The following is a 17,052-nucleotide window of genomic DNA, read 5'->3' as shown; positions in this document are numbered from 1 at the left end:
GGTACCTTGTTTACAAAAAAATGGCAGGAGGAAGGGGCAGAGCTGGGACTGTGCATTCTCTGTCAAATCACCAAGCTGAATTCCTGTATTCTGTTTTAGACTAACTTCTGTTATTTAGCACTCTTCTTTGTCATTTTTTCTCTGTGTTAATCACTTAGATTAAGTCACTTAGACTTAAAAATGTATGAGAAATAAATTGCCTTCTCATTCCATTTCATGTCTGATATGTTCTAGTCCTTCATTTTGGATATGTTTTCTTTAAGCACTTTACAAATTAGAAGTTCCATAGATGTTACAATTTTAGTTAAAGGTGAAATTATAATCTTTACAGAAGGAGGGACATGATGATTTCTTAATGAGTGTTTGTTGAGTGAGTCATTGAAGGAATTTTTAAAAGGTGACTTGTGTTATAGAGCAGGGTTGGCTATTTAGGATACCACTGGTCTGATCTGCTTACTTGTAAGTCTACTGAGTACAATAAACAGTTGTTCTTTTGCCCTGTGGCTATTTAACAATTGAAACAAGAACTGTTTTCTGTTAAAATATTAGCGTATTATAGGTATACTTTCAAAATACAGTAAGTCCCCTACATACAAACGAGTTCAGTTCTGAGAGCTCATTCTTAAGTGCAGCTTGTTTGTAAGTCCAACAAAGTTAGCCTAGGTACCTAACTAACAATTGGCTAGGTAGTACTGTACTGTAATAGGTGTATAATACTTTTCCACAAATAATACATAAAAAACAAACACAAAAATAAAGAAAACACTTAAAATCTTATGGTACAGTACCTTGAAAAGTACAGTAGTACAACAGGTGGCATCCAGGGGCTGGCATCAAGCGAACAGGCAAGAAGAGTTACTGACTGGGGGAGGGAGAGGAGGTGGGAGACGGCAGAGCTGAAGGATCGTCAGCAACAGGAGACAGAAGGCGAGCCACAGTTTCACTCAGGCCTGACATTGATGGCACAGGTCCTGGTTCCTTTCTGGATCCAGTTCTATCTACTCTCTTGAAAAAGCAATCCAGTGATGTCTGGGTAGTAGCTCTTTTTTTCCTCATCGTAGATGACACTGTAGCCCTGGATTGCATTCTGAATGGCTGCTGCAACCTTTGTGTACTGTTCTATATTCGAGTCCTATGCCTCAAAAACTAACAGTGCCTCCTCAAATAAAGAAAATCCCCTTGCCATGTCCTGTGTCATGAATCTCTTCAGTTCTTCAGTTACTTCTTCTTCCTCTTGTCTCTTCGTCCTTTCTCTGGGCCTCCAGTTCCATCAGGTCTTCATTAGTAAGCTCCTTGTGTTGCATAGCAAGGAGTTCACTGAAGTCATCCTCTTGCAGATCTAGCTCCAGCTACTTGCTGAGGGTCACTACGTTGCTAAAGACCTCTTTGGACTCCTCATCCACCTTCTCAAATCCACAAAAATCGTGAACACACTGAGGGCAAAGGTTCTTCCAAACCCCAGTCATGGTGATGGCAGCCATAATCTCATGCCAAGCAAAGCTGATATTTTTTATGACCTTGTAGATGTTATCGTCCTTCCAAAAATGTTGCAAGGTTATTCCTGATCCGTCACTTGCCTTTACTGCCTGGTGAAAAGTGTGATGTAAATAATATTTCATGAAAGTTGGTATAACTCCCTGGTCCATAGGTTGGATGAGCAACATAGTATTTGGTGACAGATGCACTACTTTGAGGTTGGGATGAAAGTCATCCATGAATGGGGGGTGGCCTGGAGTAGCAAAAGAATGTTGAATGGGATGTCCTTTGTCAAGCAATAGTTCTCTACCTCTGGGATAAGGTGCTAGAAAAAACAGTCCTGGAAAATGGCCTGTGTAACTCAGGCTTGGGGTTACTACTCTTCCACACAACAGGAAGAGAGCCCTTGGCTATGTGTTTAAGGGTTCTTGGGTTCTCTGAATGATAAACTAAGAGAGGCCTCAGCTTCGTATCGCCGGAAGCATTGCCACCAAACAACAGAGTTAGCCTATACTTTGCTGCTTTATAGCCTGACATCAGCTTTTCCTCCTTACTGATGTAACTTCAGTCTGGCATCCTCTTCCAGCACAGTCCTGTCTCATCTACATTAAAAACCTGCTTGGGGGCTTCCCTGGTGGCGCAGTGGTTGAGAGTCTGCCTGCTGATGCAGGGGACGCGGGTTTGTGCTCCGGTCCGGGAAGATCCCACATGCCACGGAGTGGCTGGGCCCGTGAGCCATAGCCGCTGAGCCTGCGCGTCCGGAGCCTGTGCTTCACAAAGGGAGAGGCCACAACAGTGAGAGGCCCGCGTACCACAAAAAAAAAAAAAAAAAAAAAAAAAAAAAAAAAAAAAACCTGCTTGGGTAAATATGCACCTTCATCAATAATTTCTTGAAGTGTTTCAGGACATTCTCGGGCAGCTACTGTATCTGCACTTGCTGCCTTGCCACTTATTTTATGTTGTGAAGGTTGGCTCTGCCTTAAATTGATGAAACCAGCTATGGCTGGCATTAAAAGGTGTGCCCTCTGATTCTTCGCCATGTTTCTTCAAGTCTTCATAAAGCTTTCAGCTTTCTCTTGAATCAGCATTAAGCTGAGCGGGACTTGATGCTGATGCTGATCCTGCTTCCATACACTGAGAAGTTTCTCCATCTCCTTCATCACTTTTCCACGCTTCTTCAATATTATTGTTGACATCATCGGCATAGCAGACTTCAGGTTACATGATCTTGTCCTTGTTTTTAGAATCATGCCGATGGTTGAACGATTCGTGTTATAAGAACAAGTGACATCTACCATCTTTTCACCTCACTCCACTCAATTATTTTACTTTTGTTTCCATCCTTATCGCTTGGCTCTTCTTAGTAGTACCAGCTACATCACTACTGCTTTTAACGCTTGCTCCAGGATATCCTGGGCTTGAAATAAAGATACTGTACTACTGTACTCTATACAGTACTGTGCAGTAAAGTACACAGAACACAACCACTTGTAGAGGACGTATGCGTGTGACAGTGTATGCCAGACACATGAACTAACTTACGTGATTGGACATGGGAATGCATGTTCACATCTTTGAAAGTTTGCAACTTGAAGGTTCAGATGTAGGGGACTTACTGTATCTGATTGATGCAATAAAGACTTATTTATTATAAATAGCAATAATTGCAAATTTTAGACCATATGCCATAATGTCACATAGTTGAATATAAAAAGTCCAAGATTGGGACTTCCCTGGCAGTCCAGTGGTTAAGACTCCGTGCTTCCACTGCAGGGGGCCTGGGTTTTACCCTAGCTGGAGAACTAAGATCCCGCATGCCCCGTGACACAGCCAAAAAAAAAAAAAAAAAAAAAGAAGTCCAAGATTGCTCTAGTAATAGTGTAGCCTTTTAACTCATGTTGAAGATAGTCTTGGTGTAGAGAATGAAAATGGGGTCGTTTGTATTATTTTTGTTTTATTGGTTTTTTGTTTGAGTATTTTGAGCATTCATTACTGCTAAAGTGAAACCAAATCTCTCTGTCTTAATCAAATCTAGAGTGGATACCAAAATATTTTTATTTTATTTAAAAATTGCTTAGGTGTAACTCTCTTTTTTTTCCCTCTGGCACCTAGCCAACTTCCTGGAAATTTGTTCTATATTTAAAGAGAGATTTGTATAGAGGCTTTCAAAATGTTATATGAACATTAAAGATTTTATATAATACCAGTTATTTTTGAAAAGCTTTTTACTACTTTTAGATAATTTATTCCTTTGTCTCAAACGCTTTAATTATCAAATGATTCTTTGATTTGATATATTTTATGTTTTACCTCCTGCTCATTTTTAAACTGTTAATAAATGATTTAACTCAGGTCTATTGTTTTTTTGTTATAAATTTATTTATTTATTTATTTTATTTTTGGCTGCATTGGATCTTCATTGCTGTGCACGGGCTTTCTCTAGTTGTGGCGAGCGGTAGCTACTCTTCGTTGTGGTGCGTGGGCTTCTCATTGTGGTGGCTTCTCTTGTTGCAGAGCACAGGCTCTAGGCCCGCAGGCTTTAGTAGTTGCGGCATGTGGGCTCAGTAGTTGTGGTTCATGGGCTTAGTTTCTCCGTGGCATGTGGGATCTTCCCAGACCAGGGCTCGAACCCGTGTCCCCTGCATTGGCAGGCGGATTCTTAACCACTGTGCCACCTGGGAAGTCCAGGGCTACTTTTTATTATGCTGAGTTTCAGGGGGTAACAAGATGAATGATTCCTGCCATCTAAGGACTGTTATAATATGAGTATTATAGCCTTTATATATTATAAAGAAAAATGTCTAAAGAGCTATGTTGAAGTATAGGAGCTAATTGTTTTAGTTGTACAGAACCATCAGAATTTCGTCTGAACTGAGAATATTAAATAAAACAAAACTCCCAAAGTCAATTTATATGGTAGTATTTAAGTGGCATCTTGAAGAATAGGAAGGAATTGGTAAGTGGAGTTGAAGAATAGAGGGTGCTTCAGGCTGAACAAACCATTTCATCTTATACTGGGCCTCTGGAGCAGTTTTGGCAAACAGGATTTCATATTCCATGAATACTTTTAGGAATTCGGACTTTATGAGCCATGAATTACAATAAGGTTAACAACTTCTTTTAGAAGAGATAGAGTACTTCTTTCTTGCAGTGTTCTGTATCAAGATAAATGTTCTGCTTTAAGCACAAAATTGTCTGCCAGAGAGTATTTTAGGAATGGGGGGGAAAAGTGCTGTGTTTTCCAGTCAACACTACTGTTAAATTGTTGAACAGGTGTTTAGAACAAATGAGGCTTCAAAAAATAATTCACCTGAGGAGGAGTGAATTATTCTTAAACTAACGTCACAAGTTAATTGGTTAAAACTTAAACTTACTTAACTAAATTGAAGAACAAGCTTCATATTCTTTTAGCCATATGAAAATAAGTTTTTCCTTAACACAAGTGAATCTGTCTCCTTAAGAGCAATGACCTTTCTCTGTATAGGTTGCAGTTTATGCACAAAGGGGCACAGGTGAAGATGTAAGTGGAGTTGAAATGGTGTCCCTTGCTCAGCTACTAAGGTCCCTTTTCTAATTCGTTTTCCAAAGACAAAGGCACTCTACCTAGAGAAGCCCCAAACCAGAAGTGATTATACACTTGCTTAATTTTGTTGGTGGATTCAGCACTTAGCTTCTAGACTAGTGTAGTCACAAATTAGGTACTCAGTGAATACTTTTTGCATTTATAGAGTACTCAGAAGAAGTACAAAATTTATATTCCCCTTTGATTATGACTTTTTGGCAGATTATTTTATGTGCTTCATGTGATTTTTAAAAATTGACTTTGGGACTTCCCTGATGGTCTAGTGGTTAAGTTTCTGTGCTTCCACTGCAGGGGGCACGGTTTTGATCCCTGGTCAGAGAACTAAGATCTCACATGCTGCACGGAGTAGCCAAAAAAAAAAAAAAAATTGACTTTACCCAATCTGTAGTCTTGTTGTAGTCAAATTCCGTGTTTATATGAATAATTCCATTTGTTGTGTTTTATCAAATTGTTATTGCTGATATTCTGGATTTTTATTTTTGTTCTTCTGATTCCACTCATGTATTAAAATGTTTAAATTTTAATTTCAGGTGTATTATATTTTTTTGCCCCTGTGACCTTGTTTCCCAGGGATATTCATTCCTACCTGTTCAACTCTTGGCTGTGGGAATGAAGGAAGTGACCAGAACTTGGAAAATAGTAGGTGGAGTCACCCATGCTAATAGCTATTACAAAAATGGCTGGATAGTCATGATAGCTATTGGATGGGCCCGAGGTAATCTTAACAGTATGTGTTCATAAATATTCTGTTATTGGTGTACTACAACTACTGAACAATTCTCTAGTTAAATTAATGGGGACCACATACTTTAATAACAGTCTTTTTTGGAAGATGGAAGCCTCGTTTCTGTTGGCTGGTAAAGTTAATTCAAAACTGGCACTATTCACTAGTACTAGTCATCAGCCATTCTTCTGAGCCTGACTGTCTTAAAAATAGAATATTTATTATTGGTTTGATAAGCAGCCATAACCAGAGGGATTTGTAGTTAATTAAGGTGTGGCCACCACCATAAATAAAACAAGTTTACATAGGAAATTATGTGGCACATGTAGTTAAAAAAACTTCTGTTTTTTTTCTCGCTTTTTTCATCCTGAATAACCTGAAATAGTAAATGTGATTGATTATGGGTTCATGTTCACTCTGCATTACCTACCTTTACTGTATGTTGGAACTGAATAAATTTCTCAATCTATTGTTATAGTGTACTGCACCTAAAACTAAAATCAGAAAAGGAAATGATAAAGCAGAGGAGTTTATTTTTTCAGGTCAGAAACAAACCTCTAGCCACATCTCTGTCCGAGGCCCCAATTTTAACCTTAATTGTAGTACAATAGACAGTTGCCATGAAAGAATTGTAATTGTCTCTGTATCATGAATGTACAAGGCAACTTTTTTCTCCTTCCCAAGAATCATATTTTGGAGTTGATTTTGGAATTTTAAGTCAAAAGATAGAATTATGGCTTTATTTCCTATATTTTCTCAAGAAAATTTGGTTAAGTATTCTTGTTTTATCTTGTTCTTTTTAGGTGCAGGTGGTAGCATTATCACAAATTTTGAGCAGTTGGTAAAAGGCTGTTGGAAACCAGAAGCTGATGAATGGCTGAAGATGTCCTAGTGAGTTGGTATAGACTGTACTGAGACTTGGCCTTTTATCCTTAGATCTTACCAATTTATTTTAAAAAACATTTTGGGATCTCTAAATGTGGGTAAAACAAACAAACAAATAAATAAAAGGATAATGGGAAGAAAATCAGGAAACCTAAGTTTTTCAAGAATTCTGCTGTCTTAAATGTAGCTTTTAAAATAAATATTGATTCCTTTTTCTGTGGGTTCCTCCTCTTAGAAAATAAAGCCAAACAAAAACTCTTGGATTATTGTAGAACTGTGGGAAGAGTGTGTATTTATGGAGCAAGAACTACATAGGAACAGAATTCTCTGGAATCAGTTGCAGGCTCTTGGCATTTTCATTAATTTCCACCCAGATTTCAAATTATTCATAGTTCCTGGTATTAAAATGTCAAGCTTATGGTAACAGTCAATACGTTATCATAAAGCCCTGTTAGTTGCTTTAAAAGTGAGAGTTGAATTTAACTATTGGTTTGGCCAAAAAGTGCCTTCGGTTTTTAAGTAAAAAAAAAAAGACACTTTTTTCATTTTTACCAAGAACTTTATTGAACAATGTATTCACCCTTTTGTTCCACTACCTTCTGCCATTTTTCAGGCAACTTCATAATTCCATCTTCCCAAAACTTTTTATGTTTTTGAGCAAAGAACTGTTCCAGGTTCCTTTTACAGTCTTCCAGGGAATTGAAATTTTTTTCCATTAAAAGAACTTTGTAAAGACTGAAGTAAATGGAAATTAGAAGGTGCAGTGTCTGGTGAATACGGCAGATGAATCAGAACTTCCCAGCCAAGCTGTAACAGTTTTTGCCTGGTCATCAAAGAAACATGTGGTCTTGCATTATCCTGATGGAAGATTATGCATTTTCTGTTGATTAATTCTGGACACTTTTCATCTAGTGCTGCTTTCATTTGGTCTAATTGGGAGCAGTACTTATTGGACTTTATCTTTTGGTTTTCCGGAAGGAGCTCATTATAGAGGACTCCCTTCCAATCCCACCATATACACAACATCAGCCTCTTTGGATGAAGACTGGCCTGTGGTGTGGTTGGTGGTGGTTTATTTCACTTGCCCCACGATCTCTTCCATTCCACATTATTGTACAGTATCCACTTTTCATCGCCCGTCACAATATGTTTTAAAAATGGAACATTTTCATTATGTTTTGTAGAGAATTGCATGTGGAAATACGGTCAAAAAGGTTTTTTTCACTTAACTTATGTGGAACCCAAACACCAAAGCAATTAACATAACCAAGCTGGTGCGAATGATTTTCAGCACTCGATTTGGATATTTTGAGTATGTCAGCTATCTCCTGCATGGTATAATGTTGATTGTTCTCAATATCTCAAAATCAAAATATTAATATTTCGATTTAGTCTCTATCAACTTCACCTGGTCTGCCCAACCGTGGAGCATCATCCAGCGAGAAATCTCCAGCATGAAACTTCACGGTCCAATTTTGACATGTTCAGTCAGTCACAGCACCTTCTCCATATACTGCACAAATCTTTTTTGTGTTTCAGTTGTGTTTTATCTTTCTTGAAATAATAAAGCATAATATGCCAAAAACGTTGCTTTTTTTTTTCCTTCCACCTTCAATGTTAAAATGGCTACACAAAAATTCACTAATTTTGGGCTTCCCTGGTGGCGCAGTGGTTGGGAGTCTGCCTGCGGATGCAGGGGACACGGGTTCGTGCCCTGGTCCGGGGGGATCCCACATGCCGCGGAGCGGCTGGGCCCGTGAGCCATGGCCGCTGGGCCTGCGCAACCGGAGCCTGTGCCCCGCAACGGGAGAGGCCACAGTGGTGAGAGGCCCGCATACCACCAAAAAAAAAAAAAAAAAAAAATTCACTAATTTTGATGTCTTTTTTTAACTGCACGCTGATGTGACAGCTGTCACGTACAATCTAACAAAATTGTTTTGAATGAAGTTAAAGACAATTAAGTACTACTAGAGCTATCTGCAGAAGAAACTGAACAAACCTTTTGGCCAACCCAATACATATAAAAATAAGAAAAAGATTAGAGGAAATAACCCATTCTATGCTTGTACGATGCAAACTACCTTTTGCACCCATTTAAGAGAATCTAATCATTAGGTGTTCTCTAAAGACACTGACCCAATCTAAAATAAGTCACAAATATATCCCTGATGCACCTGAAAATGGAATAGAGAAATACAGTTACTGTTCCCACAATTCAATAAGGAAAGCCTTAGGATTTAGAGGCCATAATAAGCAAGGTGAGGAAGTCTTCATGTGAAAATATACTCATTAGAATGGATTAAAAATGAAGGTTGAGAAGCAGTATGAATGATGAAGTATATGTTTGAGTGAACCAGTAGATTTCAGGATGTTTACCTTGGAATGTACCCCTTAAAGCTTGAATGAGGTAGTTTAGAAATAGAACAAAGGAGCTTTGATTGATAATAGGTTATAAATAAGGCATTTGTGTTATTCAGGGGAAATTTTTCTCATTTTGAGTATGTGCTTTGAAACGTCTTCCATGAAACATTTCTTGGGACTGTAAAACTGAAATCAAATTGTGATTCTCCTGTGTTCAGAACCTTGCAGTGATGCCCCAGATGGCCTGTGAGACCCTCCAAGGTCTGTGTCTCTCCCACACCTAATTTGCTCTGACTTCAGCTCTTACTGTTCTCTCCCTTGCTCACTGCACTCTGTCCTTGAGCAAGCCAGGTGTTGTCTGGTTTAAAACTAACGTCTCTCTCTGCCTAGAATCTTCTTCCTCAGGTAGCCAACTCCCTTATCTACTTTGCTCAAAGGGTTTTCTCAGAGCTTACCTTCTCAATGAGGACTACCCTGCTTAAAATTGCAACACATCCCTCTGTTTCTCCCACAGCATTTATCATATTTTATAATTTACTTATTCATTATGTTTATTTTTCTCTCCCTTTGGCTTTCCTCCATGCTTCAAAGAATACAAGAGGCAAAGTGTAGGAATTTTGTCTTTTTTGATTGCTCTTATATCCTAAACACCTATCACATAGTAGACAGTAAATATGTGAATGAATGAATGATTAACAATTTGTCAGGTGAGATCATTGGGATCCATTATGATATTTTGTGTATGCATATATATATATATATGTTTTCATATATTTATTACCAAATACTTTTGCATAGTAGAAAAAGCCTGTATGGTCTTAGAGAATACATATATTGTAATAAACAGAATTGGTAAAAATATGAATGTTAAGAGGTGCTGGTGAGGTCCTAAAGGAATTGAGGAACATGATACTGGAAACTGGAAGAAAGGTGATTTAGTTATATGGCTGCAGTTGTATGGAAAGCATAATCTGTAAGCATTGAACTTGGATACTTAGTTGAGTTTCAGAAGCAAAGTGTTGGTGATCTGAGCTGGTTTCTTCTTGCTTCTTACAGTGAAATGTGAGAGGAAAAGAGTTGAATTGAGGGAATAACTGCTAAACAAAGAAACCAAGACTTGATGATTTGGGAAATTCTCAGCCTATCCAGATTGCAAAAGATGATAAAATTAGGAGAGTCATTCTTAGGAAAGGCCTGCTGTGGAGAGAAAGTTAAGGGTGTGGCTGGACAACTTTTGCTAGTGTTAAAAGAGATTAGGTGTGTGATTCATGGATCCATTCAGCTATCATAGCAGAAGCCTGGAATAGAGATGAGATTATCCAGTAAATATCTGTGAAGGACCATCTTGACTGATGGCGTGGATCCCCTGTGTCATGCATAGGAAACCCAAAAGATTTTTGAAAGTGTTGTATCAGCAGAAACACTGCCAGGTTGGACTGAAAGGGACAGAGACAAGATGAAATAAAAGAAGTCAGACTCCCAAAATTCTGTAGGTAGAAACAGGCTGATAAAATTTTTAGCTGTCAATATGTGCTACCTTTCAGGGAAAAGGAAGAATGGCTTTAAGGTGGGAGCTGCGGGCCTAGAAACCTGAGGCCAGACCCATAGGCTGGCGTCACAGGTGCAAAAGCCAGAGACATGAATGCAGAGATTAGAGCTGTAAACTCAGAGGATGGAGCCTCAGGCCACAGAAGATTATTCCTGGATCTTGAAACCTAATGGAATTTGCCCTGCTGGATTTTGAAATTGCATAGGACTGTGATCACTTTCTTCCTTCCATTTTTCTCCCTTTTGGCATGGGAGTGCTTATAGCTGTTACCTATGCTTATTCCACCCTTGTATTTCGGAAGCAGATAGCTTATTTACTAGATTCACAGGAAACTAATATAATAAGTATAAGAATTTTCTGAATGCATTCTGATCTTTGTAACCAATCTCATTGACTTTTTCCTAAATCCCAGCCCTGCTCCAATCCCCTGCTTCAATTTATTGTTTACAAAATCCTTGCTCCTCAGATTCATTGCTTCTGAATTTATGCTCTAAGAGAACACAGTCCAAAGTAGAATATGTGTATGCTAAGATGCCCATGATGAGGCACTATGGTTCAGAAACCAAACTGTTAGAAACAGAGTAGCAAAAGGACATTAAGACAATGTCTTAATGGAATTAACTATTTTTATCTCATCCTTTTAAAAGTCAGTTTGGTGTACATTTTATAATACAGTTGTACATGTACATAATTTATAAATTAATTGATATATATTAAGGAGTGTTTTAAAACACTTTTACCACTAGAGGTGCACAGTCAAAAAGTTTGTGGACCACTGTTCTAAAACAGGAATGCTGCCCAGTTATTGGTAGGCAAGATCCAAACCCCTGTTACCCAAACCTAACTGTTTTGAACTCAGTCCTTAGCTTGTACTGATTAAACAAACTACTTATTTTTCATAAAGTGGTTTATAGGGGCTTTTAAATTTGTCATATTTTATACTATGGCATTCTAAGAGTTTATTATTTATCTTTTTCTAGTTTTAAGCATAAAAAATGATCTGTTAGTGAGATATACTTTATGTGGCAAATATATCACATGAAAGTAGTGCTTGTTATGTTAATAGATAAACATCGGGCTTCCCTGGTGGCTCAGTGGTTGAGAGTCCATCTGCCGATGCAGGGGACGCAGGTTCGTGCCCTGGTCCGGAAGGATCCTGGAGTGGCTGGGCCCGTGAGCCATGGCCGCTGAGCCTGCACGTCCGGAGCCTGTGCTCCACAACGGGAGAGGCCACAACAGTGAGAGGCCCGAAGATAAACATCTAATTATATATGTTAAATTTTAATGTATTGGCTAACGCTAATATTTTGTGCTGGAGTTAGCTAAGTGATGTGCTAGAGCTGGCTCACAGTGTTTTATGAGAGCCGTTCCACACAGCAGCCTGAAGTGGGCTGTGGGAGTACAGTTGGGCCTCTGTATCCATGGTTTCTGCATCTGTGGATTAACCAACTGTGGATCAAAACTATTAGAAAAAAATTCCAGAAAGCGAACCTTGAATTTGCTATGTACTGATAACTGTTTACATAGTACTTATACTGTAATTACAACTATTTACATAGCATTTACATTATATTAGGTATTGTAAATAATCTAGAGATGATTTAAAGTATGTGAGAGGATGTGCATAGGTTATATGCAAATACTACATCATTTTCTATTACAGACTTGGGCATCAGTGGATTTTGGTAAATGTGGGGGGTCCTGGAACAAATTCCCTGCGAATACCATGGGGCGACTGAATCAGGGCTTTCTTTTCCATCCTCCATCCCACCCAAGGAGCTTGGTTAGCACTATAAGGTTTTTCAGGGCTAACATACTTTTCCCAAATCATGCTGTGGAACGTGGGACTTTCAAATCCTTTGTAAAAAAGTGTTATGTGGTCAATTCAGAAATATTATATATAGAAATATACTCTCGTTATCAGAAAGTCACAGTATGTCTGAACATTCTAAACTTTGATACTTTATGCTGTGAAGAAAGGTATTTAACTTTATGTAACTCAGCATTTCCAAAACTTTATATTTACAGAACTCATTTTTGTGTTACATCTATTAATAACTCATTAAATTAATATTTTGAGAATACTGTTTGAGAAATATAGAGATAAATAATGTTTATTACTTACTGAGTTAAAATGTGTTTCATTTTCAGCCCTGCCAAGGTAACCCTGCTGGGGTCAGTTATCTTCACATTCCAGCAAACCAAGCATCTGGCAGTATCAAGGCATAATCTAATGTTCCTCTATACTATGTTTCTTGTGGCCACAAAGGTAAGAGTTCAAAGTAGCAATAAAGCAGTATTACAAATTCTGTGTAACCAAAATTCTGCATAAGGCAAGTAACGGAAAAATTTATTTTTTATTATAGTCTAAAAATATCAATTTTGAGGAGTTATTCAGCACATCCATGACTTACTGAAACATAGCTCTTCTATGATTCCTCATTTGATTTATGCTGAGGCTATCAGGAAGGATCTGCAGATAACCTTATAGTATTTACATTGGAGGCCAGAGAGTAGTGGAAATAGCCAAGGCTGATCAGAGACTGCAAAGTGTTGTGTCATTTGTAAAATGAGGTTCTTGGAGTAGATGTTCTCTGAGGTTCCTTTAAACTTTAAAATTTTTATATTTTTACATTAGGACATATTTGTGGTCAGTCTTTTTAATTACTGTTGTCTGGTTGGATGCTTTGTCCCTTCTTGAAGTTAGGAAGTAGTATAGGATGGTATAAGATCATAGGTTTCAGAGACAGGCAGTCTTAAATTCAAATCCTAGCTTCGCTGTCTAATCCCCGAATAGGCAAGTTACTTAATGTCTCTGAATCCTGATCTCCTCGTCTTCATTGTACCGATTGTTGATATGGTTCAAGATGACATATACCATTCTATGACTGTGTCCGAGACACATATTTATTTATTTATTTTTATTTATTTATTTTTGGCTGTGTTGGGTCTTCGTTGCAGCAGGTGGGCTTTCTCTAGTTGCGGCAAGTGGGGGCTGCTCTTCATTGTGTTGCACGGGCTTCTCATTGGGGTGGCTTCTCTTGTTGTGGAACACGGGCTTCAGTAGTTGTGGCTCGTGGGCTGTAGAGCACAGGCTCAGTAGTTGCGGCACACAGGCTCAGTAGTTGTGGCGCCCAGGCTTAGTTGCTCTGCGGCATGTGGGATCTTCCTGGACCACGGCTCGAACCTGTGTCCCCTGCATTGGCAGGCGGTTTCTTAACCACTGTGCCACCAGGGAAGCCCTCTGACACATCTTATGAATTTTATTTCAGCTGTATGATGAGACTAATTCTGATTATTCTTCTTCTTAAAATTTTTATATATTCACTATTCATGAGTAGACAATTGATTTTAAAATATTATTATTTAAGCCTAGAGAAATTTTATAGATGTCTGTATCTCAGCGTAGATATTTTTGGCTAAAAACTTACCTATGAGATACTTAGAAGGAAAACAGTATATATTATATAAATTTCTATCTTAGAAAGAACCAAATCACTGTAGGGATCATTTATTTTTATTCCAGTAGTCTCTGCAGTGGAGGTGATCTGTGGTTGTTGTACTTCAGATATCTGAGGCAAAATCTCTTCATATGTGCCTTCTTCTAACAGTCATCAAATTTTGAGCTGCATTTTTTGGTAACATTTTTACTGAGATATATTTTACATATCATACAATTCATCCATTGAAAGTGTACAATTCAGTGGTCTTTAGTATATTCACAGAGATGTGCAGCTGTTACCACAATTGATATTAGAACATTTTCATCACCCCCAAATAAACCTTATACCTGTTAGCAGTCACTTCACATTTTCCCTCAATCCCCTCAACTGTAGACGACCACTGATCTACTTTCTGTCTATAAATTTGCCTATTCTGACATTTCATGTAAGTGGAATCATGCAATATGTGGCCTGTGACTGGTTTCTTTCACTTGCATGATGTTTTTTTTTCTTTTTTTTTTTGCGGTACGTGGGCCTCTCTCTGTTGTGGCCTCTCCCGTTGTGGAGCACAGGCTCTGGACGCGCAGGCTCAGTGGCCATGGCTCACGGGCCCAGCCGCTCCGCGGCATGTGGGATCCTCCCAGACCGGGGCACGAACCCGTGTCCCCTGCATCAGCAGGAGGACTCTCAACCACTGCGCCACCAGGGAAGCCCTTGCATGATGTTTTTGATGTTCATCCATGTTGTAGTATGTATCAGTATGTTATTCCTTTTAATTGCCAAATAATATTCCATTGTATGGCTATACCGCATTTTATTTCTCTGTCAGTTGATGGATTTGGGGCTGTTTTACCTTTTGGCTAATATGAATAATGAGCTATGAACATTCATGTACACATTTTTGTGTGGACATATATTACATTCCTCTTGGGTGTATCATATAGGAATGGAATTATTAGATCATATAGTAATTCAACGTTTAATCTTTTGAGGAACTAACAGACTGTTTTCCAAAGTGGCTTCATCATTTTACATTCCCACCAGCAATGTATGTGAGAGTTCTAATTTCACCACATCCTTAACCAATGCATATCTTTTTTATAGCCATCCTAGTGGATGTGAAGAAGCAATTCATTGTGATTTTGATTCATATTTCCCTGATGACTAATGATGTTGAGCATTTTTTATGTGCTTGTTGGCCATTTGTATATTTTCTTTGGAAAAATATATATTCAGATCATTTGCCCTTTTTTAATCATGGCATTTGTCTTTTTTAATGTTGAGTTGTAAGATTTCTTTATGTATTCTGGATACTGGACCCTTATTAGATTTCTGGTTTGTAAATATTTTCTCCTATTCTGTGAGTTGTCTTTAAAACTTTCTTCATAGTGCCCTTGGAAGCACAAAATTTAAAATTTTGATAAAGTCCAATTTGCATATTTTCTCTTTTGTTGTGTATGCTTCTGGTGTCATATCTAAGAACCCACTGCCAAATCTAAGGTTAAAAAGATTTACCTCTATGTTTTCTCGTAAGAGATTTATAGTTTTAGCTCTTATATTTAGCTCTGTGATCTGTTTTGAGTTAATTTTTGTGTATGGGATATCTAGTTGTTCAAGCACCATTTATTGAAAAGACTGTTCTTTCCCTCACTGAATTGTCTTGGCACCCTTGTAGAAAATCAGTTGACTGTAAATGTAAGAGTTTATTTCTGGACTCTCACTTTTATTCCATTCATCTTTATGCCTATTTTTATGCTTGTACCATGCTATCTTAATTATTTCAGCTTTGCAGTAAGTTTTGAAATTGGGAGCTGTGAGTCTTCCAGGTTTGTTCTTCTTTCTCAGGATTGTTTTGACCACTCTAGGTCACTTGAATTTCCATATGAATTTTAGAATTAACTTGACAACTTCTGCAAAGAAGGCCAGCTTATGTTTTCATAGGGATTACATTGAATCTGCAAATCAGTTTGGGGAGTACTGTCATCTTAACAATGTTAAGTCTTATAATCCATCAACATAGATTTAAAAAATTTATTTAGGTCTTCTTTAATTTTTTTCAATGATGTTTTCAGTATATAAACCTTACACTTCTGTTGTTAACTTTATTCCTAAGTATTTTGTTCTTTTTGATGCTATAGTAATGAGATTGTTTTTTAAATGTTTTATTTTCAGATTGTACCTTGAAAATGTGTAGAAATAAAATTGATTTTTATATGATCTTGTATATTGTAACCTAGCTGAACTTATTTATTAGCTCTAATAGTTTTTTTTAATGGATTCCTTAAGATTTTCTACAAAATCATGTCATTTGCACATAGAAATAATTTTCCTTCTTCCTTTTCAATCTCCATGTCTTTTATCTCATTTTCTTGCCCAGTTGCCCTGTCTAGAACTTCCAGTATAGTGTTGAATAGAAATAGAGAGAATGAACATCCTTATCTTCTTTTTGATCCTAGGGAGAATGCATTCAGTCTTTCACTAACGAGTATGATATTATCTGAGGGTGTTTTATAGATGCCCTTTATCATATTGAGTAAGTTAGTGCCCTTCTCCTCCTCGTTTGTTGAGTGTTTTTATCATGAAGTAGTGTTGGGAGCTAATATAATTTTTTAGAGTTTCTAACTTTAATCTTTAAAGAAAATGAATGTATATTGTGGGTTTAGTTAGATTAACTGGTACTGGTATCTGTTAAATTTTTTGAATTGCAAGGGTCAGTTTTTGTTGAAGGCCTAATTTGTGGAATAAAAATGATAGCTTTTCTTACAATTACTGCCAGACATATAGTTGTTTATTATAGCACCTAAACTTAAATACCATATTGCAAAGTGATAATGAAAAAGTATTTTAAAGTAGAATAACCTACAGTATTGAACTTTTCTCATAGTATTCCTCAAATCTTCCTAATTAGAATATTATTCCCCTAACATTTTAGAATAATATTCAAATAATATTCTAATAATTTAGAATAATATTCCCCAACATTTTACTAAATATCCACCAGCTTCTAAAGAGAATATTCATTGTTAGCTCA

General features: G+C 37.5%; 1 protein-coding gene across 2 annotated transcripts in view; it reads left to right on the top strand.

The window, feature by feature from the left end:
- TMEM38B (transmembrane protein 38B) overlaps nt 1-17,052 on the top strand; it is a 74,563-nt gene that overhangs the window by 32,110 nt on the left and 25,401 nt on the right. Inside the window, exons 3-5 of one of the 2 annotated variants that reach the window (XM_059072122.2) lie at nt 5,590-5,774; nt 6,587-6,674; nt 12,730-12,847. In XM_059072122.2, the coding sequence (XP_058928105.1) occupies nt 5,590-5,774; nt 6,587-6,674; nt 12,730-12,847 (391 nt within the window). Of the gene's footprint in view, nt 1-5,589; nt 5,787-6,586; nt 6,675-12,729; nt 12,848-17,052 lie in introns of both variants that reach the window. The other variant, XM_067041029.1, reaches the window with a different exon arrangement.

The sequence above is a fragment of the Kogia breviceps genome, chromosome 8, assembly GCF_026419965.1.
Source record: "Kogia breviceps isolate mKogBre1 chromosome 8, mKogBre1 haplotype 1, whole genome shotgun sequence".
NCBI lineage: Eukaryota > Metazoa > Chordata > Mammalia > Artiodactyla > Physeteridae > Kogia > Kogia breviceps.
This window is presented reverse-complemented; position numbering and strand designations above follow the sequence as displayed.